The sequence below is a fragment of the Cucurbita maxima genome, unplaced genomic scaffold (assembly GCF_002738345.1).
Source record: "Cucurbita maxima cultivar Rimu unplaced genomic scaffold, Cmax_1.0 Cma_Scf00037, whole genome shotgun sequence".
Classification (NCBI taxonomy): Eukaryota; Viridiplantae; Streptophyta; class Magnoliopsida; order Cucurbitales; family Cucurbitaceae; genus Cucurbita; species Cucurbita maxima.
Window position 1 is genome coordinate 592,288 of NW_019272053.1, and position 25,658 is coordinate 617,945.

Genomic DNA, 25,658 nt, shown 5'->3' on the forward strand with positions numbered 1-25,658 from the left:
ACTCATTAAGAGTAGGTCCTTAATCTTACAAGTTAAACAAACATCTCTTCTCTACCCGTTTAAAGTGGGCCTCTGACCCTACGACTTAAACGAACATCTCTCCTCTACTTGTTTAAAGTGGTTCCCTGACCTTACGAGTTAAATGAACATCTCTTCTCTACCTGTTCAAAGTGGGTCTCTAACCTTACAAGTTAAACGAACAACTCTTCTCTACCTGTTTAAAGTGGGTCACTGACCTTACGAGTTAAATGAGCAACTCTTCTCTACCCGTTTAAAGTGGGTCATTGACCTTACGAGTTAAACGGATATCTCTTCTCTACTCGTTTAAAGCGAGTCCCTGACCTTACGAGTTAAACATACATCTATTCTCTACCCGTTCAAAGTGGTCCCTGACCTTACGAGTTGAATGAATATCTCTTTTCTACTCATTTAGAGTGGGTCCCTAATCTTACGAGTTAAAACGAACATCTCTTCTCTACCCGTTCGAAGTGGGTCCCTAACCTTACGACTTAAACGAACATCTCTTCTCTACCCATTTAAAGTGGGTCCCTGACCTTACGAGTTAAACAAACATCTCTTCTCTATTTGTTCAAAGCAGATCCCTAACCTTACAAGTTCGAACAAACAACTCTTCTCTACCCGTTCAAAACGGGTTCTTGACCTTACGAGTTAAATGAACAACTCTTCTCCATCCGTTCAAAGTGGGACCCTAACCTTACGAATTAAATGAACATCTTTTCTCAACCGGCTCAAGTGGGTCCCAAATCTCTTATATAATTCACAATATCATGAATTAAAAATCCTCTATTCCTTCCCCTCTAGAGGCTAAGGTCTAAAAGGAGTCCAAGTAGATATTTTGAACATCAAATGCAAAATAGAATTTAACAAATTCATAATTGATTACGCACAAATAAACTTGGCCGACCGACCGACCGACCAATCATAGGAATTGCTCCATATTTAGTTTTACACGCAATGGATACAAATTCCTCCGGGAGAAGGATATATATATATACATACATACATATATACAGTTTCAGGAACCATTGACAACGCCAGCGAGGGAGACTGAAAAAGAAAGCTGTACTGCGAGGAGTCGTTGCAACGTCGTCTCATCCAAAACTTCAAGGGTACGCATTATTTTCCTCTTTTGGGCATTACATTTTTCTATTGTTTCTTCTATTTGCTCTAGAATTTGTTCTATTCGAGAGATCGTATGTGTTTTTGAGGGATTTGATCTGATCGGTCGGTTGATTCTTCCTGATAGCCTGTAACGTTTTGGGGAAAAGGTATGTGAGGGATTCCTCGAAGAGAATCTCATGTTTTAGTGGCTTTTTCTTGATAAAATTTGGGGGAATTTGGCGGTCGGTGTTGGGAACTCGATTGCCGTTTGAGAAAATGGGCTGTTGTGATTTTTTTTGAACGGGTTGTTGAAAATTTGTTTGGATTTAGAGGATTGAAGTAGGTTTTTGATGGCTCCTCGTGCATGCTATGTTTTATGCCTTTTCAATTTTTTGGTTTCTTCGAGACGGAGAGATTTTTAGTTTTCTTTATGAGGAATTGCAAAGATTTTCATTTGTGTTTAGAGTTTTCTGTTTCATGGATGTAGATTACAAACGAAGATTTTAAGAATTTTCGTTCGGTTTTCAATTTTGGATATATATTGGTAGGTTAAGAGATTTTTGTAGCAATAATTAAGCCACTTTCAATGATAAAAAAAAGGATGATGTGTTTTCTCTTACCTTTTAGCTTCTAGGTTTTCTAGATTCGGGTCTCCGAAGTTTTGGATTTAGCTCGTATACTTTATTATGCTTGCCAAGAAAATGAGAATCATTTGAAACGTATTCCATGTTGTATGTTCTGCTAACATGAATTTCCTCCAGGTATAGAATGCTGCAGTTGTTTTTAAATGAGAGACAACTTTTGCTCAAAGGGTACGAAACTCATAACAAATGATGAACTTTAAAATGTAACAAAAAATTAATACATCAAATTGAATTAGGAGAAGTTGGATTGGACTTTTGAAAGCTCCAGCAAGTTTTGATGAAGAATCTCTTTTTTAAGGAACTTTGTTTTACAAAAAAACTTCTACTGAATTCTATCCAATTCCTTGTTGAGATGAGCTATACAAGCCAATTAATTAGCTCTAGATACTGGATTTGAGTCCATAGGAAATGTTGAAAATAAATCTCAAAGAGAACCTTGGGAGATAAATTTCACACATTTTCAAAAGGGATGCATATAGAAAGGAGAAATGCTTAAAAATTTCTTGAACTTCCACAAAAGATTCAATTTTCTCCAAAAATGAAGGGTTAATGCTGCAGTTGTTGTTTTGACATTTTTCTTAACTGAACTTCTTCTGATTTTTCAAGAGTTTTGTGTTTCCAGGGACTCTCTTTAGGATTTGTCTTGATTTTGTTCGGTTGCAAAGATGAGTGACAATTTGATGGATAAAGTTAGTGCCTTGGGTGAACGCCTAAAGATTAGTGGGACAGAGATGAGCCGGAAGATGAGTGCAGGTGTCAGTTCTATGAGTTTCAAAATGAAGGAACTCTTTCAAGGTCCTAACCAGGACGATAAACTTGTTGAAGATGCCACATCAGAGACACTGGAAGAGCCGGATTGGGCCCTGAATCTTGAAATCTGTGACATGGTTAATTCTGAAAAAATCAACAGCATAGACTTGATTCGTGGGATTAAAAAACGAATAATGGTAAAAAGCCCCAGGATCCAGTATTTGGCATTGGTGCTGCTTGAGACGTGTGTTAAAAATTGTGAGAAGTGTTTCTCCGAGGTGGCAGCGGAGAGAGTTCTTGATGAGATGGTGAAGCTAATTGATGATCCGCAAACTGTTGTCAATAATCGGAACAAAGCTTTAATGTTGATTGAAGCATGGGGGGAATCAACTGGTGAACTTCGTTATTTGCCTGTTTATGAAGAAACGTACAAGGTATCCACATATTTCAGTACTCTCTTTCTTTGCTAAATATCTGGAATTCGGTTATGAAAAATATATAGGGCCATGGCATAATCTAAGTGGATTTATTAGTTCTGAAGGACATTTTTTTTTCTCCTTTCTTTCTTCTTAAAAGAAAACTTCCATCAATTGGCGTTGAAATTTTCTAAGTTTACTCATGGAATGATAGATACTAAGCATATATTTACTGTCACAATATTGTTTAAGAAACTTGAGTCAAATTGTGGTAACTTGGCAACAAACTATGTTTAACGCTTGGACATAAGAAGTATGCGGGACAAGCTTATCTTGGGAGGAACGGCTTGATTTAATTAAAAGGGAAGTAGCTTCATGGTGTGTTCTTTCCATATGCTTTTATAATTACTCTCATGCTGATGTATGCTTGTTGTATTTCCTTCAAATGTATTTCAGATTGAGTAGGGACGGTTTTAGTGTTAGTATTAAGGTTGGTCTGATTTTGTCTGGATTTGAATTTCTTTTGTTTTTGGGTACAGATGAAGTATGTAGGACAGTAGAAAAGATTGCATTATGCTATGAACTTATTATATAGAAAGCTTATAGACTGTTTCCAAAGCAACCATAATTAAATAAATTGAAATGGGAAACTGAGAATTGTGTGTAAATTTTTATTCAACAATTCTAAATTGTCAGGGTTTCTAATCTCATGCTCCAGTATGGAGTCCAGTCCCCAAAACAATATTTTTTTGAAGAGTGGAATTCCCTAAAGAACAGTATTCCAAAAACAGGATTTTTGTTCCAAAAGGAGGTTTGAAATTATTAATATATGAAATCATTTTTTTTTTCATCTGGTTATCCCCTTGAATGAATAGATATGGCAACCAGTTCTTTGTTGTGTATCAGCAATGGAGGGTATTTTAGCATATGTCATCTTAATTGACTTGAAGTGGTTTGACTGACTGCACAAATAGGATTCTCGTAATTCGTAAAAAAAAGTTGTGCACGTGGAGTGGTTTGGCTACTGCACAAACCAGGAAGCTAGTACTTCTTAACTCTACTTTTGAGGGAAGTCCATAGAGTAGTGTTGAGGGGGATCTTGCAAAATATATAAAGCTTCTAGAACTTTTTTGTAACTATTCTCCAAATGCAATTTTTCTTAGTTGGAGGCTTTCTTGTAAATCCTTCATTTGGTTGAGTTGCTCAAGTATAACAATCATTTGAACGTAAAATTCTAGGTTAAAAGTGTCGTTAATTTCTTGAAGTATAAATATTTGTTTTGGTAGATCAAATGGTGAAGCTAAGTTTAAAGGCAGTGCCTCTTCTTGTGTACAATGTGCGCAATATTGTTTAGGGCAGATAATGAGAACATGATATCTATGGTCTTCTATAAGATCTGGAACTTGAAGTCTAACCATATCCCAGTAAGGGATTTGAGGTAAATGCCGTGAAAATTTTCACAGCACCTTTTATTGGCAACCTTTAGATAGATCAAATTGATTTATGATGTTTTTTATACAAATGCTTGCCGTTCTTTGCTGAGAAGCGTAGGATAGAAGGTGCTGAATGGTTTGTAAAGCTCAATCTACTCTTATACACCATCAAGGAGCAAGCCTTAGATCTTAGTATATGTGGGTCCATCTTTGGAGGAATTCTTTACAAATTCACCCAGTTGCACCCGATGAAGAAACGCTCACTCCCTTGTTCAAGTGGCAACATCCACATCAGTCTCCTTTGCTTTAGAAAAATCCCTCTCCCAGGTGGACCAAGGTGACATGAACATGTGGCCTTCCTCTTTGATATCAAATACCAGTTATAAATGAGACGATCCCTGGATCCTAATAAATAAATAAACAAAAGTTGATATCATTCAATCCATCCCCTAAAATGAAACCCCTGAAGAAAGTGGCAAGCCTGATCCATTACAAGATGTAAGACACCTGCAATTCGCAAAGAACTCTCTTGCCTTCAAACGAACCTTCCTCATCATAAACTCCAAAAATAAGCCTCTTTCCTTTTAAGCATACCCATCAGACATAACTCCATTGATTCACTATAATTCGTGTTTTTAGTCCTTTGAAGTGGATTACTAAGTGCAAGAACTTGATTGTGTCCTTTTCACTACTGCTGATTTGTAAGCTTATCTCGTCAAATTGCATGTAGTTGCCCCGCAAACAGGAAAGCACCAACTGTAACTTATGTTGGACAGATTGAGCTTACAGTTTTTGGCTTGGGCAATCCTTGGTCTCGTGTTAGGAAAATCTTTTATGTTATTTGTTATCCCTTAGTTATGGCGCATTGACGGATACTGGATAAGGCAACCCATTGCTCTGTTTGACGTGTTGTACTGTGAATCAGGTTTTTAATGATCTGTTTTTGAATGCTTAATTTGTTTTCTTTTGAAATCTGCGATTATTTAACTTGTATTCTCTCTGCAGAATTAAGATTGTTTCCACATGCTAAAAGGCAGTTTCTTTAGACAAGGAAATTCTTGTTCTAATGGTTCAAGGGAGAAACTTTCTAGATATGTTAATTTTCAGTTAAATTAATTGTCATATTCATAGCCTTTTAAAGTAATAATTTCCAAGATCTTTGATGTCCAATCATCAATCAGTGATAGTTTAGCATTTAAACTTAACCATCCATTTCGAATCTTATATGCCCCATAGGTCATAGCTAATGATATGAAAACACAAAGTTTTCTAATTTTGGACTTTTTATCAGTTTCTGTCTTGCTAGAGAAGTTGGAGAGTAACAGTTTGGAAATTATTTTGCTAGTTATTGTTTTAGATGCTTTCCCCGTGGATTGAGAGAATTTTATTAGTTATTACAGTTTCTTATGTTTGCATTTATCAGAGTTTAAAATCAAGAGGTATTCGATTCCCTGGTCGGGACAATGAGAGTCTTGCACCCATTTTCACTCCTCCTCGCACAATTTCCGCTACGGAGACAGAAGCCAGTCATATCGAACAGTTTCATCACGATATTCCCGTGCAAACCTTTACAGCTGAAGAAACAAAGGAAGCATTTGACGTCGCAAGGAACAGCATTGAGCTTCTCTCAACAGTGTTATCCTCATCACCCGCTCAGGATACTTCAGAGGTAATGCATCTTTTCATAGTGTTCTGAGTTTTCTCTCTCTCACTTAATATGCATATGCTTTAAACGTTTCAATATATGATACAATTGGATGCTTGGAACTATTCATGGTCTGGCATCGAAAACTCGGTGAACTATCACAGCTGATCTGAAACACGAACATTTTCATGGTCATATCCTAATAATTGGATTTATTTAAGATGGTGCTCAATTTCCGTGAGATCCTACATCGATTGGGGAGGAGAACAAAACACCTCTTATAAGGGTGTGGAAACTTCTCCATAGTAAATGTTTTTAAAACCTTGAGGGAAAGCCCTAAAAGAAAAACCTAAAGAGGACAATATCTTCTAGCGAGGGCATGGGCCGTTACAACTGCCATTTGTATAACCAATATTTTACCAATTTCCCCCCTCCCTTTCTCCCTGAACTTTGAACCTTGCAACTCTTCAACTTTTATTGAGGCTCATGCTTATGAAGGGATTGGTTACTGTGTCTGAAAATTGAAGTTGGTCAGAACTATAATATTAGGCTCCTTCAAAATCTGAATTGGAACTCGACTATCCTGCAATGAGAATCATCGTGAAAGCGTCGTGTCCAATAATATTCACTTTCTGGGTTCCTTTTGATATTCATTACCGTGAGATTTAGGGAATGTTCGTTGTCTTTTGATTATCAGATTTGCGAGAAATTTTGTTAAATCGGACTTTGGAAGTAGAGATTATGTTTTGGTATATTAGTTTATTAGGACTTAGGACTCCTTATTTTTGCTTTGATGCTTAAGTTTCCTAAAAAGGAGTGGCTATGACCCATGGGATTCTCCTTATGTTGCTCGTGGAAGGTTTTATCGTAATCCATGATATCGAGACATCATAAAACCTGATTATTTTTCTCCTAAGTTGTTTCTTGCCCTATGCAGGATGATCTGACCGGGACACTCGTACTACAATGTCGCCAATCACGATCAGCCATCCAAAGAATTATCGAGACCGCTGAAGACAACGAGGCCCTTCTTTTCGAGGCATTGAATGTGAATGATGAAATTCAGAAAGTCCTTTCAAAGTGCGAAGATCTGAAGAAGCCCTCAACAACTTCTCCACGTGAACAAGAACCTGCCATGATACCCATTGCTGGGGAACCTGATGAATCTCCGAGTCACGCCAAGGAAGAAGATGCTCTGGTCAGAAAAGCTGCCACTTCCGGCAGCCGGCCTGGCGGCGGAAGCAGTGATGAAATGATGGATGATCTTGATGAGATGATATTTGGGAAGAAAGGTGGAAGTGCATCTGATCGGGGACAGGAACCCAAGAAGCCAGATTCATCAAAAGACAATGATCTCATTTCCTTTTGATTTTGAGCTTTTGGTTTGAACTGATTCATGATAATCACACTCTCAATTTTTAGAAAGATTTATTTGATGTTAAAAGATCTTTATGTAACTTTACATGTTTAGCTGCATTTTATTATAAACTTCTACACTAACTAATGCACATTTTCTATTATGAACTTCCAAGTGTTGAAAAGATTACTTTCATTTATTTGAATCATCACTCCCAACTGAACTTGAGAAGAAAAACAAGTAATCGACATAGCACTACTTATTCGAAAGGAAGAACAGGTAACAGACATAACATCACTCATTCGGAAAGAAAAACGGGTAAAAGATATAAAACTACTTATTCAGGTTAATTAGAAACTAGTTCAAATTTAGGAACTAAATAGGAATCACATTCATCATCCGGTAATTATGAGTATCTATAATTAAAATATTCATAATAGATCTTTACTTTTTTTTCTTTAATTCAATAATACACATGGAGATGAGAATCCAAACATTTAACTTCCTAAATGGTATGTGATTTGAGTAATGGCAATGTTATTAGACCTTTTAATAAAATTAGACTTAAAATTAAAATTAGACTCACATGGTAAATATCATTGAAAAAGGTTTTATTATTTTCTATATATTTATTTAAGATATTTGTATATAATATTGATTAAATTAAATTCATTAATTTTATTGCTTAAACTCCGACCTCATTGCGAATATTTTGAAGTTAAAAGTAAGCACCCTAACTAGTCGCAAGAGATACCCGAAAATATCCAGACACACAAATGCCAAATCCAAAATTTGAGGTTTGATCAAATTTCTTGGCATAGGTATTACAACCATTTATAGCCTTGAAAAACTATTAATAGGGAAAAAAATATGTTTATGGTAATACTTTGTTCATGTGTCCCGGTATTAAGATACACTGTGTGTCATGGTCAGGTTGCTTACTTCTCGCTTCTAAATGAGGTAGGAGTAACTTTCGTTTCGTTGAAGTTTTTCTTACTTATTTGAAAGAGGTCTCGGTTCATTCATGTACTTCTCCTTATTTGGGGTGTACGAAGAATTAAAATAGCAAAAATAATAATAACAATGACCTCAAATACACAAGAAGAGAGGCCAAAGAAATCAACAATCCAACAAACTAAAGGATAACATTACACCTACTGAGTGCATACACTTAAAATTAAGTTAAGCATATAGCAAAAGGATGGTCATAGGGGGCAAACAAACACAAGCACAACATTTCACCATTTAATACATCTACCCAACGCCATGGCCTCCCAAACTTTGTACTGTAAAGAGCACTCGTTTGCTAAGCATTTTGGCGATCGGTTTGACATTTAGTTTCTTGAGGTTGGTACACGACTGTGTGGCTTAGCTCTTATTTAATAAGCGTTTTGACGATCGATTTGACATTGAGTTTCTTGAGGTCGGTATATGACTGTCCACAGCCGACAAACATAACTGGTGCTCCAGATATGTAAACCATGGACAATGCTGCTCCAACCTGCAAGTTGTAAGTAACCAAGATGCGTTAGATTACCCGAAAAATGATTGATGAGGCTCTCATAATAACTAGGAATGTGCTAAATTTATTTACCTTGTCATCAATTGTATCGAATTTTGTGAGCAAGATACCGTCGATCAGTCTAGGATTGGGTGAAGTAGAGAGGTCAGCTAGTTTCTGCAGTAACGAAGAACACAAGAGCAAGCAAGCATTAGAGCTCATCTAAACAACTCATAGGTAAACAAACTTATAGCCGATCCATGGATAGAGACACGAAACCTGATTGAACTTTGAAAGTTGATCGACAGCATCATTCCCAACGAGGGCCTCCCCGACGAACAAGACTAGATCTGGACTGTTAAGGTTGATAAGCTTTGAAAGAGCTCTCATGAGTGGTTCATTATCCTGGGAGTTGCAACATGTTTGGATATGAATGACGAGGAGCTAATTTTGAAACTAAGAATACAATCACTTCTATTTTTGTTCTTTTGTTTTTAATTTAGGACATGATATGAAATATACGACAGACGAAGCTCTCTCTTTATCAACTCGTGCTAGATGCAACAAAGGATGAGTCCTTTTTCCTTCCCGCAAACCACGAGAGCGCCGGGAGCCCGGAGGAGCAAGAGATTCACAATCACTTCAATTTTGGATAAATAAGAAAAGGTTACAAACCTGCATTCTCCCAGCTGTGTCAACAAGAACGACCTCAGATCCATTGCGGGATGCCTCTTGGATTGCTTCTTTAGCCACAATTGCAGGATCTTTCTCGTAGCCCTTCTCGAATATAGGGATCTGAAAATAATGATCGAGGATAAATATAGGCGACTGAGTTCTGATAAACAATTTCATGGTTAATCAAATAATCATCCCATACCTGAAGTCTACGAGCATGAGTTCTAAGCTGCTCAACGGCTCCGGATCTAAATGTATCACAAGCGGCCATCATGACACTAACTTTATGCTGAAGAAGCCAATAAGCCACCTGTACACAAAAGTTTACGCATTTATCTCTCGAATCAAAAGATAGGTCGAACGGAACGAACTTCAGCAGAAGGTGGCCTGACCTTGGCAAGATTAGTAGATTTTCCAACTCCGTTGACACCAACAAAAACGACCACATAAGGCTTCTTTTGTTCTTGTGCAGTATGCACATCCCTCAGAATGTCAATGGAACGTCTTGGAGTCAGAATACGGACGAGCGCTTCTTCCATTGCGTTCTGCAATGAGAAATTAAAGCAAAGTTTTCGATCACTAACAAAATTAAATAATAAATGAAGTAGGTGAGGAAAAAGAATGGAGTGTGACTAAGTAGCTATTCGAAGTACCTGCACCGTTGACGAAATCCTGGTGAAAGAAGCTAGCTTTTTTCCCTCAAGACTAGCCGCTACCGATTCACAAAGTTTCTCAGCTATCTCCTCAGCCTAAAATCCAACAAGCAAATATCTTGTAAATTTGCAGCCAACAGTTAAAAATAAGGGATGATAAGATAAATATGGTGCAAAAACATACCACATTCTTTGTCATAAGCCTGTCCTTGAGAGCTTTCAGAGCTGGTTCCAGATCTGCCTTATCCAAACTTGCCTTGCCTGAAATACTGGGAACATAAAAGCACCAAAAATAAAAAGAAATTTAGATTAATAATCCCATATTAAAGTAACATGCCAAGGTAATCACAAATGAAATTTCTGGTTGTGTCAATTTATGATAGCTCTCACTTGCTCTATGACACAAACTAATAAGATACACTCCCCAGGCCCCACTTGTATCTCTAAAATTCCAAATAATCCATACACATAAGTTTATTTTGTAATCAAGATTGCAAAAGAGTTTCGATACGATATGACTCACTTTTGTTACTTAAAGACAGTATCAAAGACCTGTTGGTACACTAAGAAACGTAAGGGACAAGTTTTATACTCGACAACAAAACCCAGATGTGATCATCCTGCTCAAATGTATGAAAGTGTGCAGATAACAAATGTATTTAAAGCTTAATGTTTTCACACTGGAGAGCGAAGGAGAGGAGATTAGTACCATTTTGAACACATACCAACAATGAAGAAATCTGAAATATGGGGAAAATAAAGCAGAAACAAAAATTGTGGATGAAAAAAATGTCAAATTGATGTGTTTGAGAATTTAAAGGTCAGATAACATGATTGACGTACTGCATAAACCCAAGCTCAAGAAACTAAAGAGTGCAAGTTAACCATAATCCACAACTTTTTTTTTTTTTTACAATGTTAGTAAACCGGTCACCGAAGATGAGGTTATGAATGTAGAACATGCATGAACCCAAGCTCAAGAAACTAAAGAGTGTAAGTTTACCATAATCCATAACTTTTTTTTTTTCTTTTTTCTTACATTGCTAGTAAACCGGTCACTGAAGATGAGGTTATGAACGTAGAACATGCATGAAATAAAGAAGTTTACCTCTGGAACATAGATGAAAACCATCCTTTCTTCTTCGCCTCGAGCTTACTTCCCTGGCTACCTTCCTCATCTTCTTCATCCTCACTGTCACTACTAAAGACCTCTTCTTTGTCCATCATACTTTGCCCCTGGTCTGCTGCCAAAACCTCAATATTGTTCTCCCCATTCTCACCCACAGGATCTGTGAAGTCCAATTTTGCCTCAACAGGTTTATCATCCCAAACTCTATTCTTCTTTGTTACCTTTTTCTTTGACTCTTCCTTGGAGCCCTTATTAACAACAGTATCAGTTTTCTTCCCACCTTTAGACCTAAGCTTCTGAAGTTTATTTACATCAAAAGCCCCAACATTGGAACTTGCATTTTCTTTTCCATTAACAACAGCGGTTAGTTTAGATTCTATAACACGATTGCCATTGGAGTAACCATTCTCCAACTGATGACTTTTTGTACGCTCAGCATCACCAACATCTGCCAAACCACTGTTGCTTTTCTTGTTTTCTCCAAATCCAGTTTTTTGATCCTGCCCTTGCTTCCTGGCATTGTTCACTGGCTTCATCGCCACCTGCTTTGACCTTTTCAACTCACTAGCACGAGCCTCAGCCTCCATTCTAAGTTGCCTAAAAGTTTCATCAAAATCATCATAGACCATCCGCTTTGGATCATAAATCTCAGAAAACCCCTGCTTCACCATTGCAAGCAAATCATCCACATACAATAAATGAAGGATCCGTTGATACACCGCAACAAATACAAGGCCAAGTTCATTGTGGAAGGTCCACTTGAGGGTGTAAGCAGCACCTGGAGCATCATAATTATAAGATGCAGCACCAGATCGCTCCTCTAAGAGACAGGATCTGATTAAAGTGTCAATAGGAGACCCTTTAAGTGCATTTCCAAGCTCCTTACAAGTCCATAGAATTAAACCACCCCTAGTGAATATCAACAACTGCTCTAACATCTTGATCTACTTCAAATACCTTGCAAATAAATATAACCATGTTAATAATTTAATGAAACTTCCTTCAATTGACATATCAAGATTCCACTGACAATCTAGAAATACAATGGATTCTGGTATAATTATTGGTTCCGGAAGTTAAACTGTAATTCATCCAACAACTCACAATTTGCTTCAATCAATTCTCCAAATCACAACAATAAAAGACGCATGATGTACAATATTATTACAATAGAAGAACTTCTATTTTATAGGAAACAAGAAACTTTCACTTTAACGGACCAACAAACAACCTAAAGACCAAAAGGTCAATAAATCTTTCCAACCAGCCTGATCATCTCCCAGAAGACTAACGATACTGGCTTTTCTCCCGAGGATAGAAAGTATGTAATTTGTGTGAAGCAAACTCATGTGTTCCTTACTTTCCGATCCTAATGAAACCATTCCAATACTGAATTTATCTTAAAACCTTTGAGTTATGTGGAATGTTAACAAGACAATCTAAAGAGTCAGCCAACCGAAGAAAAATGTTATCCTAAAGCAAGAAAATTTTGGTAGAACTGCTTCCTTTTTCCCCCCATTTAAAAAAAAAAATCAAAAGAACAGATTTTTTTTAATCAAAGCTTCACTTGCGAACTGGACATGAGCTTAAGGCTACAAATTTCCAAGACTTTCAAAAATCAATGTAGCATGGTGAATGTGGTGACTGAAGGAGGAGGCAAGCTAGTTCAATGGCGATTGGGGATATGAGGACTGCTGTTACATCAAGAAAAGGGATCTCTGACAAGGGAAGAGCTTCATCGTGATTCTCTAAGATTTCACAGCAAAATTCTAAGGTTCCTAACTTCCAATTCCCAAAATCTCTATCCAACCAAAACGATTGTCCGAAATCATAGAGTTTCTTTCTACATAAAATTAATGATGTAATCGAAGACGAAAACAGCTAGAAGCTCAAGATACCTAAAGAAAGAGGGGAATTGAACATAGAAACAAAAATAGTAAAGGAAAAACTTCATCAAATCGCGACATTTAAAAAACTAACCAAGTCATCGTTTTCATCATCGATTACTTACCGCTCAAACTCCCCAAAATTTTACAGGCAAACAAACATACAAATCTAAAATCACATAGATTTCCGAACACGCAAATAATGATCGAATCGAGGAAGAAATCGTCCAGAAACAAATTTCGAAAGAAAATAAAAAACACCACGACCGATGATGTGTAAATCACAGAGACCTAATTTCAATCTAGGTGATGGATCAAACGAAATTACAATAGATCGTAACGATTCCAATCAAAAAGTGAAATACATGAAATTCATGAATCGGAAAAAACGAGGAGAGATTAAACAAACCTGGAACGCTGGCCTTTCACGAAAATCTGAATGAAAAAACAAAGAAAAATAAAATCTAAGGGAAATATTTAAAAGGAGGAAGAAAGTTTTCTACAAGAAGAGGAAGAACAATGAAATGAAAGTCCAAGTTTGTCTCCGCGTTTTATTTGATCCATAAAATTGAAAGAAAAATAATAATAATAATTAAAATTAAAAAAAGACCGCACGCCAGCTCAGCCAACCATCGAGCCGAAGTTCTGATAGAAACGGCGCTAATACTAACGGAAAATGCGACGACGGAGCTTCCTAAGAACTTGGGTCTGCACGTGCGAACGAGTGCACCACTTCCGCGTTTTCTAACGTCGTTCACACGGTTTGTTCGTGTGAACAAAAGTGGAATTTTGGATCAATTAATTAATTAATTAATTTTATTTATTTATTTATTTATTTAGTAACTTAGCTATTTATATATAAAAAGAAATACTCATATTCTTTAATGTAATAATAATAATAATAATAATAATAATAATAATAATAATAATAATAATAATTTTTGAAGTTTGTGAAGGATGAATGTAAAAATGATTTAACGTATAAATAGGATTTATCACCTAAAATCTCATAATTAATGAATTGGTTTTAATATTATTTATATAAAAATTTAAGATTATTCGTATAATCTTGAACCGTACGTGGTTGACATTTATGAGTATCGTGTTTAAATAAGAACTTAAAGATTTTATAGTATATGGATAAAAGTTGAGTGTTTTTTTCTTGATAACATTATTGATACGACCTACTTTGTAATTATTACCAATGATTTGTGGAGACATGTGAGTAAGGTTTTTTATATAATGCATTTGTATATAGTACTAAACCACGAAATATTTCCTATGATCATAGAGCAGTTCAAATATTAATTGCTCTCAAGAAATTTTGTTTATGATTGGATTTTAATCAGATTGTTTACCAAAAAATCAATCGTACTTGGAGATGTAAGATGTAATTACAAGAGTAAAATGGACATTTGATTTAACTCTAATGGACATTTGTTTTAGGCGATCGACCTCTCCTAAATTTTCAAATACTCCATCCTAAAAAAAAAATTTAAGCCAGTGCAATCTAACCAAATAGTTCAACAACGAGACAATTTAAAAGAACACGAATCGCGGTCCAAATTTCATTGTTCCCATAACTAAGGGTGCCCTAACAAAATTTCAAACAACTAAAATTGACTCAATGCATCTTAAATAAATAAGAAATCATAAACTCAAATAAATAAGAAATCATAAACTCTAAGTTGCTCCATGACCATGACCGTGCTCTTTGCTCCCACCCTTGCCATATGAAAATAATTTTCAGTAATCACCACCGTGACCATAACAACGAGCTAGAATCATAGACGAAGTCAATTGTAATAGTACTTCCAATTAGCTTCACGATTCTAAAATTAAGTCTAAATTCTCTTTCCTGCCTCGATGTGGTTAGATTTTCTAGCTCTTATCTATTTTATTGACACATTTTAAAGAACATCAGAAACACCTCACTAACCTTTTTCATCTGCCGAACCACGGGGCAACACCTGTCATCGTAGACCGTGACTCGACTCTTCTGTCGAGTATCTACATACAGCTGCTGCACTCTCAGCTTTCTTCTTATCGAAGACTTGCCTTGTGCTTCTTCCCATTCAGATGATCTACCATCACCTCTGTAGCAAAAGCACCAACTTTGCACTTTTCACACCAAAACTTGAACTTCTTTTTCCCCACAAGAACATCCTCAGTTATCAAGTTTTCGTCTAATTTCAAATCAGAACTACTTCCTGTTTTCTCACATTGAAGAGTTTCTCCATCTTTTGACTCCTTCACTTCTGCACATGTCAAGCCAGACGTTGCCTCGACTTCAACTAGCTTCCTCCTTTTGTTCGGCAATGGCTCGGGCGCAACGTTGCTCGCCTTTTGAGCCCTCAGACATGCTTCTTTGCGTTTGTGCTTCTTGCCATGAAGGTGTTGATCAAAAGTACTTTGGCTCAACACGGTAACTTGACACAGTACACAAATCCACTCATCCTTGGGATTTTGCTTCACACTGAATGGTTGGACGTCGTTGGTGAAAGTCGATGGCGTCTCGGCTTTCCTCTTTTCTCTAAATACATTTGGGTCGGGTTTTTCCTGCAAAATATTCACAAATTCATAAGGAATTAACTCCCTAAACATGACGTTTACAATATCATAAATGGAATGAAAGGAAGCAATTAGAAAGGCAGCTTTCAACACACTCGCACACTGCATACAAATAGCTTATTTTTTTTGTATGTACAAACCCCATCATCAAACTCCGGAGTGCCATAATTTCACCTAAATGAAGAAATCAAAGAACAGATTGAAAAACCGCTCGATTTCAAGGAAGCCAGTTCACCCACAAATATCTTTCTGTGTAATATATTTTCATCTATAAATAATGCCACTATTGGAACAGTTGTAGAACAGAAGTTGTTTGGTGGCAGCCAAATCTGAATAAGCAGATTTAGGAACCGTATAATGTTTCGGCGGATTTCCTTCGAGGATTACCCGGCCTACACTTCGGCTATGTTTGAAGATCTTCCGTAGAGATTGTTGCAAGTTTTCACGAAGCTTCGTAGGTTCATGCATCTCATATGCATGTATTGTCATTTATTTGGTTCATAATTCTCCTTTATTTAGATCTTTCATTTTGACACATGAATCATGTATGACATTAATGCTTTATGCCTATATAAAGGGTGGTCTAGGATGATTGAGATGTATTGAGTTTGAGTGTCATTTTGTATTTGTTGAATGACATTTGGGGGAAATTTTATTGAGAGACTTTGTAGATTATTGAGATTGGTTGCTACTTGTGGATCTAGGGGAATTTCTTATATCTGAACCACGTAAAACTTTGTGTCTTTTTGTGGGTCTACAAGTGCGATCAATGTATCTTCCGTTTCCGTCAACAATTGATATTAGAGCATTTTGGTTGTGGCATTTGGGGTTTTCTAAAAGATTTAACTTCATTGACCACAAGACGTGCTCACACTCACCATCAATTATAGAAGACACGTTTCTAAACAAGCGTGGTTCGATTGATGAGAAGTTTATAATGAGAAACTTGTCTTCGATAATTGATTGTGAGTGTGAGCACGTCTCGTGGTCGACTTCATCAGAATATCCCAAATGCCTCAACCAAAATGCTCTGATACCAATTGTTGATAAAAACGGATCGATCGCACTCACACACCCACAAATAGAAATTAAACAAAGAGACAAAGATTCACATGATTCGGAGATAAAAAATTCCCCTACATCCATGGGTAGTAACCAATCTCAATAATCCAAGCGTTTACAAAGTGTATACCTCACACTCTCACACTAGTGTCTCAACAAAGTTCCTTCCAAATGTCACTCAACCAATACAAAAGAACACTCAAACTCAATACATCTCAACTATCGTAGAGACCCCTCTATATAGGCATAGAAACATTAATGTCATATAATCAAGTTGATTCATGTATCAGATGAACTAAAAGGATTATGAACCAAGTAAATAAGAGTTATGAACCAAAAAGGGTTATTCAACCTAATAGATCAGAGTCATGAACCAAAAGGGTTATTCAGCCAAATAGATCAGAGTCATGAACCAAAAGAGTTATTCAACCAAATAGATCCGAGTCATGAACCAAAAGAGTTATCAACCAAATAGATGAGAGTCATGAACCAAAAGGGTTATCAACCAAATAGATGAGAGTCATGAGCCAAATAAATGACCATAGGGGGTGCAATTATTCCTTACCACTTACTCCTTGTTTGGAGAAATAAAAACTGACCATCACTCCTACCCATATAATTGGTATAATATTTGAAAATGAAAAAGAAAATATGTCTTTTCAATTTTCAAATTAAAGAAAAGTTCATAATTATTTTAAATGTTTGTAATCAAATATCATATAAGCATATTTAGAAGTTTGAAATTTGGTTCTTAAACTTCTACACACGTTAAACACATACCAAAGGTTTCAAGTGATTCATTTACTTTCTAGAGAAGATCCAAAACCAACTTCAATTACATTCCTTTCAAATCTTCCCCAAATGAAAATTTTAAAAGTAATTCCCTTGTTTCAAACCACACATCATTTCTTGATTTGTCTAAAGTAACCCTCTAAAGATACTTCTTTTAATCACCAAACGTCATAGAATTTTCAAAAAATCACTTACTCAAATTAAAATCACATAAAAAAAATATTATTTATCATTTTTTACTTAGGTACAATATGTCAGATGAATATGACTCTCGATTGATATTGTCTACTTTGAGCATAAGCTCTCATGACTTTGCTTTGAGCTTTCTCAAAAGACCTCATACCAATAGATAAAATATTTCTTAATTATAAACCTATGATCATTCCCTAAATTAGTTTAGGTGCTACTTTTATCCAACACAAGTAGGTTTTATATAAATTTTTTTACATATAAATTTAAAATAAATGAAACAAGAAAATAGAAATATTATCAAATAGTCCCTAAATTAATAATTCTTAGGAAAAGATAGTCATAAAAAAGTGATTTTAATTCTTCAAAAACATTTTAAAAAAAGTTAAAATCAAGAAAAACCCTAAAACATGGTTTCACCGTTGATGAGAAAAAAAGAAGGTAACAAACTGATATAATATTATATATATATAGAGAGAGAGAGAGAGAGTCAAACCAGTATAATGAGTTCTCTTTCATCATTCTGCAGTACCTGACGCTCCGTCTTGTCATCTGCCATTAATGGCTGAACCCGCGGCGGCAACGGCCCTGGACCAAACCCAAGGCGATCAGAACTTTCCAGTTGCTCGACCTTCGGCCATTCATTGGACGACTGCACCACTGTTGCTGAAGACGGCAATGACAATGGCGCTGCCGGTGCGCTGAACGGCGCTCCCCATCGGTTGTGTCTGTGGAAAATATAGCCTCGAATCGCCATCTCTCGTTCGAACAACACTAGTTCTCTCCTCGCGTCCTCTTTCAGAAACTGCTGTCGTTCAATCTCCACCAGTAATTTCTCTTTTCTCAATCGCATCAACTCCATCTCGCAATGCATCACTTCGTCGGTATCGAACGGCTTTCTATCGGCGATGATATTCGTGCTTCCTCTGAGACAGGCGTCTGTTGAATCCATCAAGAAATCGAAAATAAAAAATCAATAAAAACAGAAAGAGTGAAGAAAACGAAGAGAAGTCTGAGATTCCTCAAATGCTTGATCTACAGTACAACGGTTAGACAAACAAAATAAAAAAGAACTTATGAGATAATCCATTCGGCTACCGAGAAAAACGCATAGAGAGGGGAAATCGTGCAGAACAAAATTCTCACGACTTCTTCTTCCGTAATCGAAAAGAGTAAAATTAGTCACAAAAAAATGAAAGTAGAACTCCTTTCCCTAAAATTTGAATTCCTTCCAAATTTCAGATCGTAATCAAATTACTCATCGCAAAAGCTAAATACAGGCCACAGTTCCAATGCAATAAAAAAATTACTCTATTCCAAACAAAACTATTCACTATCCGAAACATCCAAAACCAAAAGAAATATTAAAGCCAGAGCCTCTCCAGTTCCTTCAACTCCGCTTGATTCTCACAGAGTCCATATAGATTTAAACACAAACCTGAAAATCCTTGCTTAGATAAGCAGTGAACAGCCGGCGGCCAAGGTGAAGCATACTGCAGCGCCGGAGTCGGTGGCGGTGGTCGATGATCGCCGGCACGGAACCTGAACTCCATTGTCCGATCACGGAAAAAGAAAAATCAAAGAAGGAGGCGGAGGAGACGGATTCCGGAGAGAGGCAGAGGCGGAAGGCTAAGCATAACGGAAAAAGAAGAAGAGGATCTTAAGCACCGCCATTGATGAGCGCGTGAGAAGGAGAGGTGCAGTAGAGAAAAGGGGAGAGAGAACAGAGGAATTCATTTTGTGCGTACGTTTCTGATTCAAAAATTCACCACTCTCATCCTTAAATTAAGGGATTCTTTTTTTTCTTTTATTATTAATTTTTTAAAATTCCTTTTTATTTAAGATATTTATTTCTTTTCCTTTTTTAAATTGGATACTTTTTTTTCACAGCCAGGTAAATGCATAGATTCATTTTTTAAAAATAATTTAAATTTTACCTTTTTATTTTTTAATATAATTTATGTTAAAAAATATAAAACATTCTTAAAAAATTTATGGATATGGAAAGATAATTATATAATATATATGGTAAACTATAATACTCGTATCTTTTAACATATTCAATAATATTTAATAATATTTGGTCAACAAAAATATAATATAATATTAACCTATTTTTTAAAATTAATATAATTTTTATCGGGTTTAATAACGGTATAACTCTCCCTGCTCTCCCCCTATTTCTTATATAATAACAACAATTTAATAAAATTATCGCTTTTTTAAGCTTAATAATACATCGTTTAGAAGGATTATATACGAATTTGAGGAAACGTTGAATTTAGTCAATTTATATATGGATATCTATGAATACAAATTGTATAATAATTTTTTTTTTTTTAATTTGAAGTGGAAAATTCAATTTTTTCCATTATGTTCAAGGTGTTGGATGATGAAAGTCCCACATCGGTTAATTTAGGGAATGATCATGGGTTTATAATCTAAGAATACACTCTTCATTGGTATGAGGCCTTTTGGGAAGCCCAAAGCAAAGCCATGAGAGCTTATGCTCAAAGTGGACAATATCATTCCATTGTGGAGAGTCGTGTTCGTCTAACATGGTATCAGAGCCATGCCCTAAACTTAGCCAACAAAGGACTCCAAAAAATCAGAGCCATGCCCTAAACTTAGCCAACAAAGGACTCCAAAAAGGACTCAATGAGGGTGGAAAGGTGTGAAAACCTTTCCCTAGCATACATATTTTAAAAACTTTGAGGAGAAGCTCGAAACGAAAAGGTTACCCACAAACACCCTTACTTTTATCATTTTTATGACATATTAAGTAGGGGTATTCTTGTCATTTTTAATTTTGTAGTTCATTACATTTCATTTCATGAGTGGCTACTCTGTGTTTTCCTCCCCAACCAATGTGGGACATCACAATCCATCTCCTTCGGGGCCAGCATCGTTGCTTGAACTTTTTCCTTCCTCCAATCGACGTGAGACTGTCGCCAAATCTACCCCTTTCGGGGCCACCATCCTTATTGCACACCTCCTCGTATCTACCCTCTTTGGGGAACAACGAGAAAGCTGGCATATCGTCCAACACTTGACTCTGATATCATTTGTAACGGCCCAGATCCACCACTAGCAAATATTGTTCTATTTGAGCTTTCCCTTTGAGGTTTCTCCTCAAGGCTTTACCGTGCATATGCTAGGAGAGGTTCCACACCCTTATAAATGATATTTTGTTCTCCTCCCCAACTAATGTAGAACATCTAGCATCAATAGACAACCCACCCTCTATAGAGATATTGCATTTTTATTTTTTATTTTTAAAAATGGTTCACTAAAGAATTAAAGAAAAAGAAAAGAAAAAAGAGTATAATTTCCAATAAAAAAGTATCCTAATAAATCTAATAATATTTGATTAAAAAATAATATATATAATATTAAACGGGTGGAGAATTAGAGCTGGGGCGAAGAAGGAATCCTCGTTCTCGATCTCGATTAGCCAACAAGAGATCTCTCCCTTTTTTGCTTCGGTTCCTAATTTAAATAAGAATTTCTATTCAATTTAAAGACCCGTTAGACTTTGGAGTTAAATGGACATGTATAGTGAAGAATTATTAAGGGAGGACGAGAATAGGCTAGATGTCTATTTAATTAATAAATAAATTATTATTTTTTTCAGGGAAAAAAAATAATTTTAAATGAGAAATAATGAAATAAAATAATAATTAAAAGAAAAAAAAAGAAGTGTTAATAGCATGAACAATCTTCGCAACTCCTTACGAATCAAAATCAAGCACTTCCACAGCTCTCTCTCTCTCTCATTTCTCTCCAAGATCGAAAATGGCGAACAGATGTGAGATCTTCTGCGAAATTCTCATCGCCATTCTTATTCCTCCTCTCGGAGTCTGCCTCAAACACGGCTGTTGCACGGTAATCTTAATTCTTCTTCTTCTTCTTCTTCTTCTTCTTCTTCTTCTCCGTCTCTCTGTAATTTCCTTCGCTAATCTGAACTTACGATTACCTAAAACAGCCGACGAGACGATCTGATCTAAAACAGACGAAATTAGGTTTCAGTTTCGGTTTAATTTTGTGTGTAATTGCAGGTGGAATTTTGTCTCTGTTTGATTTTGACTCTGCTCGGTTACATTCCGGGGATCATCTACGCTCTCTACTCCATCGTGTTTGTCGATCGCGATCATTTCTTCGACGAGTACAGGCGTCCGCTCTATTCGCCGGTGCCGACGGTGTAGAACAAGTTTGAATCTCTTCTTCACTCTGTTTTAATTTCTCGAATAAGGTTTATTAACTGTTTGGTTGCTTTTGGATATGATTTGATTTGATTTACATAGATTTTCTGAGGCTTGCTCTTACTGATTTGGAGTTTATTAGGGAGTATTCGGATCATTTGTTCAAGTGCTTAGAAAATTGAAATATCAATGGCGTTTGGTTTTGAGTTAAAGAGATTGAAGTGTGTTCTTATGTAGAAAGAAATATAGGTATTAGCCATGTATTGTAAGTGCAACAAAGATCATTAAAGAAACAAGCAAATATCATTCATCTAAGTTCTAGTAATAAACTAGACTACTATTATATGCACATGACCCATTAACACTTGTTGTAACTTCTAGTGATGTAGATCGACCTCAACGTGGAAGTTGTTCGAGAAGATGACCACATATGATACACGAGCTTGTCGTTCATTTTTTTTTTTCTTTTGTAGAAAATAAGAAATGTTTTATTATTTTGAAATAATTGTTGATGTGTTATCTTACAATACTTTGTACTAATACTTCGTCTGTTCTTATCTTTTTTCCATACTCAAAATTGGAAGAAAAGAATATCGAGTAAATAAATGAATATCACCATTCAATATTTCTCGGTAAATCAAGCATCCAAAGATGGTTTTAATGTCAATAAAAAGTTAAAATGGAAGTTGTATTTTATCCTTCCATGTTCACAAAATTCCTCATCGATAATTAAAGCATTGAAGTTTGTTGCTTTAAAGTTTGTGCATAACGGCCCCAAAGCAAAACAGGCACCAATTTGATTAGGGCAGTGGTGATTTAGTGGCAGTGGGCGGCAAAGTTGCTTTGCTACCTATTCCGTTAGGAACTGCAGATTTTTTGGTACATCATATTCATGTATTTACAATTTAGGTAACGGTATTAACACTCCTAAAAGGTATTCTATTTTCTCGACAAATACCTAAATGAATGAGCATGTTTTCTTATTTTTGAAGGTCACATTCTTTTCCTTCAAATAAAAAATTTTATCGTACAAATTGATACATTAACAGAAATATCATCGGCTCATATAAATTCAATTAGTAACAATAGAATAAAAAAATGTAGAAGTAAAAGTTCTCATATTCTACTCATGAGAGAAGTTAAGTTCAAAGTTTCAAAAAAAAAAAGCTATATTTTATTGTATTTTTAAATTTTCTTTCTTATAACATTTTTAATAATACTCTCATAAACGTCTCAACTTTCAAATATATATATAGAGAATTACAACATTAATGATATTTTATTAAACATGAAGTACTAAATTGAAACTTTCATTTTCATACCAGATGGATATCTCTTCTTCCAACTCCGATCCAACCTTTTATTCCTAAACACCCAAGAAATGGCAGAGATGTCGTCGGAATCATCATTGGCGTCGCCGGCATGGGCGGAGCTGACGCACGAATGCCTAACCAACGTCTTCTCTCGGCTCACTATGGAGCAGCGGTGGCGCGGCCCCATGTTAGTGTGCAAGCACTGGTTCCATGCCGCCACCGACCCCTGTCTCTTCTCCCACTTCGACCTGGAACCCATGTTCGACTCCGCCCCCACCGAGTCGCCGGCCTGGTGGACGCCCCGGTTCGAGACCAAGATCGATTCCATGCTCCGGTCTGTCGTCCATTGGAGCCTTGGTTCGCTCTCTGTTCTTCGGATCAGACACTGCTCCGATTCATCTCTCGATTGTGTGGCTCAAAGGTAATTTAATTTACTGACCTTCTCATTGCTTCTTCGTGTTTTTATGGGTGAGGATGGTTTGTTTTAATTAGGGCAAAGTTTTGGTTTTCCCAAATTCTCTCCTCCTGTTAGGTGTTTTTCCCGATTCAGGAACCACTTAGGCGATTAGTCAATGATGCAATATCGCTTGATTTTTGCATATGTTTTCACCAGTCATTATGCAGTTTCTTAGAATAAAAATTGCTGGATTTCATAATATCCAAGATGGGCTTTGGGATGGGATGGATAAGTAAATCCTAATTGGCTACTTGTGTACTATGATTCCCATATTTGGAGAGGGGAATAAAACAATCCTAATAAGAGTGTGGAAATCTCTCCCTAACAGACGCTTTTTAAAACTGTGAGAGGGAAAGCCCGAAAGGGAAAGCGCACAGACTATATTTGCTAGCAGTGGGCTTAGGTACAAGGGAGTGGATTGTGAGATCATCAGTTGGAGAGGGGAATGAAACATTTATAGTAACGGTGTTGAAACCTTTTCCTAGCCACATTTTAAAACTTTGAGACGTTTTAAAACGTTGAGGGGAAGCCCAAAAGGGAAAATCCAAAGAGGAGAATATCTACTAATGTTAGCTTGGACTGTTACAAATGGTATCAAAGCCAGACACTAGACAGTGGCAACAATGTGCCAGCAAGGATGCTGGCCCCCAAGGGGTAGATTGTGAGATCCGATATCGGTTGGAAGGAGAAACGAAACATTCCTAATAAGGCTAGCAAAAACGTTTTAAAACCTTAAAGGAAAGCCTAAAATGAAAAGTTTAAAAAGGACAATATCTGTTAGCGGTGAGTTTGGGCTGTTACGAATGCGGAGAAGGATTTCTTCATCTTCTTTTAAGTTAAATTAATAAAAAGACCTTTGCACTTTGTTGACCCACCATGGATCATTTGAGTGGCATAAGGTGGACATTGTTAATCTTAGTGGGTCTCTGAGGCCATAAGTTTGTGCTTGGAACAAATCAAGCAACGACATTTAGCTGAAATGTGTGCAAGCTAGCATGAAAATACGGGATTATCAAAAGAGGAAAAAGAAATAGAATTGGTTATAGCTCGAATTAATGGCCTACTACTACTTCACATTTTAGGTGCCCAAACCTTGAGGTTCTTTCCATCAAGAGCTGCCCCAATGTTACTGATAGATCAATGGCTAAGATTGCTCTTGGTTGTCGAAAGCTCCGAGAAGTCGACATAAGCTACTGTCATGAAATCTCGAACATATCTTTGGCGTTGATTGGCAAGCACTGTTCGAATATCAAGACTCTAAAACGGAACTTTTTTAATAATCTAGATACTTCCCAACATATGGGAACTGTCCCTGACAGTTATCTAAATGCCTGCCCTCAAGAGGTGGATTCAGAAGCTGCGGCTATTGCAAAGTTCATGCCCAACTTGGAGCACCTTGAACTCTGCTTCTCTAAACTATCTGCTAAAGCTCTTAGTTTGATATGTGAAGGATGTCTAAACCTCAAGTACTTGGATCTGTTTGGGTGTGTGAACTTGACAAGCCGTGATATAGCAAATGCTACATCAAAATTGGAGAATTTGGAGGTTAGGAAACCGAGTTTCGATATTCCAAGGCCAGTCTTTCACACGGAGAGGTATGGTCATTGGAGGTTGTATGATGAGAGATTCCAAACCGATAGTTTCCGACTTTGATGGAAATGCTCTCCTAAAACTATATCTATCCCTGCATCTAAAATCAAGATCAGTGTTGTTTTTCTAAGTTGTTGAACTGTTCTTAGTTTATCTGTTCTGTTTCATACAGTCACAAGTTGTTACTTTCTTTTGAACTTGTATGATGGATTATTGTATAACTTGTAATTAACATTTTCTACAGATCCTTCATGTTATTGTTTCCCTGCTT

The 25,658-nt window shown here is 36.4% G+C and overlaps 5 protein-coding genes across 9 annotated transcripts; 3 read left to right on the forward strand and 2 right to left on the reverse strand.

The window, feature by feature from the left end:
• The first annotated feature begins 1,023 nt into the window (after positions 1–1,023).
• LOC111468559 (TOM1-like protein 1) lies at positions 1,024–7,545 on the forward strand. Of its 3 annotated transcripts, none has more exons than XM_023113811.1 (4): positions 1,024–1,130; positions 2,389–2,950; positions 5,789–6,034; positions 6,948–7,545. In XM_023113811.1, exons 2-4 carry the CDS (start codon positions 2,432–2,434, stop codon positions 7,377–7,379), a joined length of 1,197 nt encoding a protein of 398 aa, XP_022969579.1. In that variant the 5' UTR covers positions 1,024–1,130; positions 2,389–2,431; the 3' UTR covers positions 7,380–7,545. The 3 variants fall into 3 exon arrangements, with proteins under 3 accessions (XP_022969579.1, XP_022969580.1, XP_022969581.1); XM_023113812.1 differs by lacking the exon at positions 1,024–1,130 and adding an exon at positions 1,153–1,289; XM_023113813.1 differs by lacking the exon at positions 1,024–1,130 and adding an exon at positions 1,341–1,934.
• A 933-nt stretch (positions 7,546–8,478) lies between these two features.
• On the reverse strand, positions 8,479–13,739 carry LOC111468556 (signal recognition particle receptor subunit alpha homolog). 2 transcript variants are annotated; one of them, XM_023113803.1, is made up of 10 exons: positions 13,621–13,739; positions 11,305–12,282; positions 10,381–10,465; positions 10,197–10,292; positions 9,936–10,088; positions 9,746–9,853; positions 9,544–9,663; positions 9,148–9,273; positions 8,962–9,045; positions 8,743–8,868 (listed from the first exon to the last, which is right to left on the reverse strand). In XM_023113803.1, the coding sequence occupies exons 2-10, from the start codon at positions 12,261–12,263 to the stop codon at positions 8,743–8,745; spliced, it is 1,857 nt and encodes a 618-aa protein (XP_022969571.1). In that variant the 5' UTR covers positions 12,264–12,282; positions 13,621–13,739. The 2 variants fall into 2 exon arrangements, with proteins under 2 accessions (XP_022969570.1, XP_022969571.1); XM_023113802.1 differs by lacking the exon at positions 13,621–13,739 and having other exon boundaries at positions 8,479–8,868; positions 11,305–12,263.
• A 966-nt stretch (positions 13,740–14,705) lies between these two features.
• LOC111468562 lies at positions 14,706–19,585 on the reverse strand. Its single transcript, XM_023113815.1, has 3 exons — positions 19,264–19,585; positions 18,322–18,764; positions 14,706–15,770 (listed from the first exon to the last, which is right to left on the reverse strand). Exons 1-3 carry the CDS (start codon positions 19,376–19,378, stop codon positions 15,255–15,257), a joined length of 1,074 nt encoding a protein of 357 aa, XP_022969583.1. The 5' UTR covers positions 19,379–19,585; the 3' UTR covers positions 14,706–15,254.
• Positions 19,586–21,573: 1,988 nt separating this feature from the next.
• On the forward strand, positions 21,574–22,523 carry LOC111468565 (UPF0057 membrane protein At4g30660-like). 2 transcript variants are annotated; one of them, XM_023113820.1, is made up of 3 exons: positions 21,574–21,710; positions 21,884–22,035; positions 22,409–22,523. In XM_023113820.1, exons 1-2 carry the CDS (start codon positions 21,621–21,623, stop codon positions 22,028–22,030), a joined length of 237 nt encoding a protein of 78 aa, XP_022969588.1. In that variant the 5' UTR covers positions 21,574–21,620; the 3' UTR covers positions 22,031–22,035; positions 22,409–22,523. The 2 variants fall into 2 exon arrangements, with proteins under 2 accessions (XP_022969588.1, XP_022969587.1); XM_023113819.1 differs by lacking the exon at positions 22,409–22,523 and having other exon boundaries at positions 21,884–22,313.
• Positions 22,524–23,330: 807 nt separating this feature from the next.
• Positions 23,331–25,654, forward strand: LOC111468563 (F-box protein SKIP1-like). The gene is made up of 2 exons (XM_023113816.1): positions 23,331–23,761; positions 24,880–25,654. Exons 1-2 carry the CDS (start codon positions 23,409–23,411, stop codon positions 25,448–25,450), a joined length of 924 nt encoding a protein of 307 aa, XP_022969584.1. The 5' UTR covers positions 23,331–23,408; the 3' UTR covers positions 25,451–25,654.
• Positions 25,655–25,658: the final 4 nt, after the last annotated feature.

Coding starts and splice junctions, on each gene's coding strand:
- LOC111468559 (XM_023113811.1), top strand. CDS start 2,432: ATGAGTGACAATTTGATGGATAAAGTTAGTGCCTTGGGTGAACGCCTA. Junction 2,951..5,788: donor TTTATGAAGAAACGTACAAG/GTATCCACATAT, acceptor TGCATTTATCAG/AGTTTAAAATCAAGAGGTAT. Junction 6,035..6,947: donor CCGCTCAGGATACTTCAGAG/GTAATGCATCTT, acceptor TGCCCTATGCAG/GATGATCTGACCGGGACACT.
- LOC111468556 (XM_023113802.1), bottom strand. CDS start 12,263: ATGTTAGAGCAGTTGTTGATATTCACTAGGGGTGGTTTAATTCTATGG. Junction 10,089..10,196: donor GGATTTCGTCAACGGTGCAG/GTACTTCGAATA, acceptor TTCTCATTGCAG/AACGCAATGGAAGAAGCGCT. Junction 9,046..9,147: donor AACTTTCAAAGTTCAATCAG/GTTTCGTGTCTC, acceptor TCGTTACTGCAG/AAACTAGCTGACCTCTCTAC.
- LOC111468562 (XM_023113815.1), bottom strand. CDS start 19,378: ATGGAGTTCAGGTTCCGTGCCGGCGATCATCGACCACCGCCACCGACT. Junction 18,765..19,263: donor ATCTAAGCAAGGATTTTCAG/GTTTGTGTTTAA, acceptor TGGATTCAACAG/ACGCCTGTCTCAGAGGAAGC. Junction 15,771..18,321: donor AAAGAGAACTCATTATACTG/GTTTGACTCTCT, acceptor AATATTTTGCAG/GAAAAACCCGACCCAAATGT.
- LOC111468565 (XM_023113820.1), top strand. CDS start 21,621: ATGGCGAACAGATGTGAGATCTTCTGCGAAATTCTCATCGCCATTCTT. Junction 21,711..21,883: donor TCAAACACGGCTGTTGCACG/GTAATCTTAATT, acceptor GTGTAATTGCAG/GTGGAATTTTGTCTCTGTTT.
- LOC111468563 (XM_023113816.1), top strand. CDS start 23,409: ATGGCAGAGATGTCGTCGGAATCATCATTGGCGTCGCCGGCATGGGCG. Junction 23,762..24,879: donor CTCGATTGTGTGGCTCAAAG/GTAATTTAATTT, acceptor TTCACATTTTAG/GTGCCCAAACCTTGAGGTTC.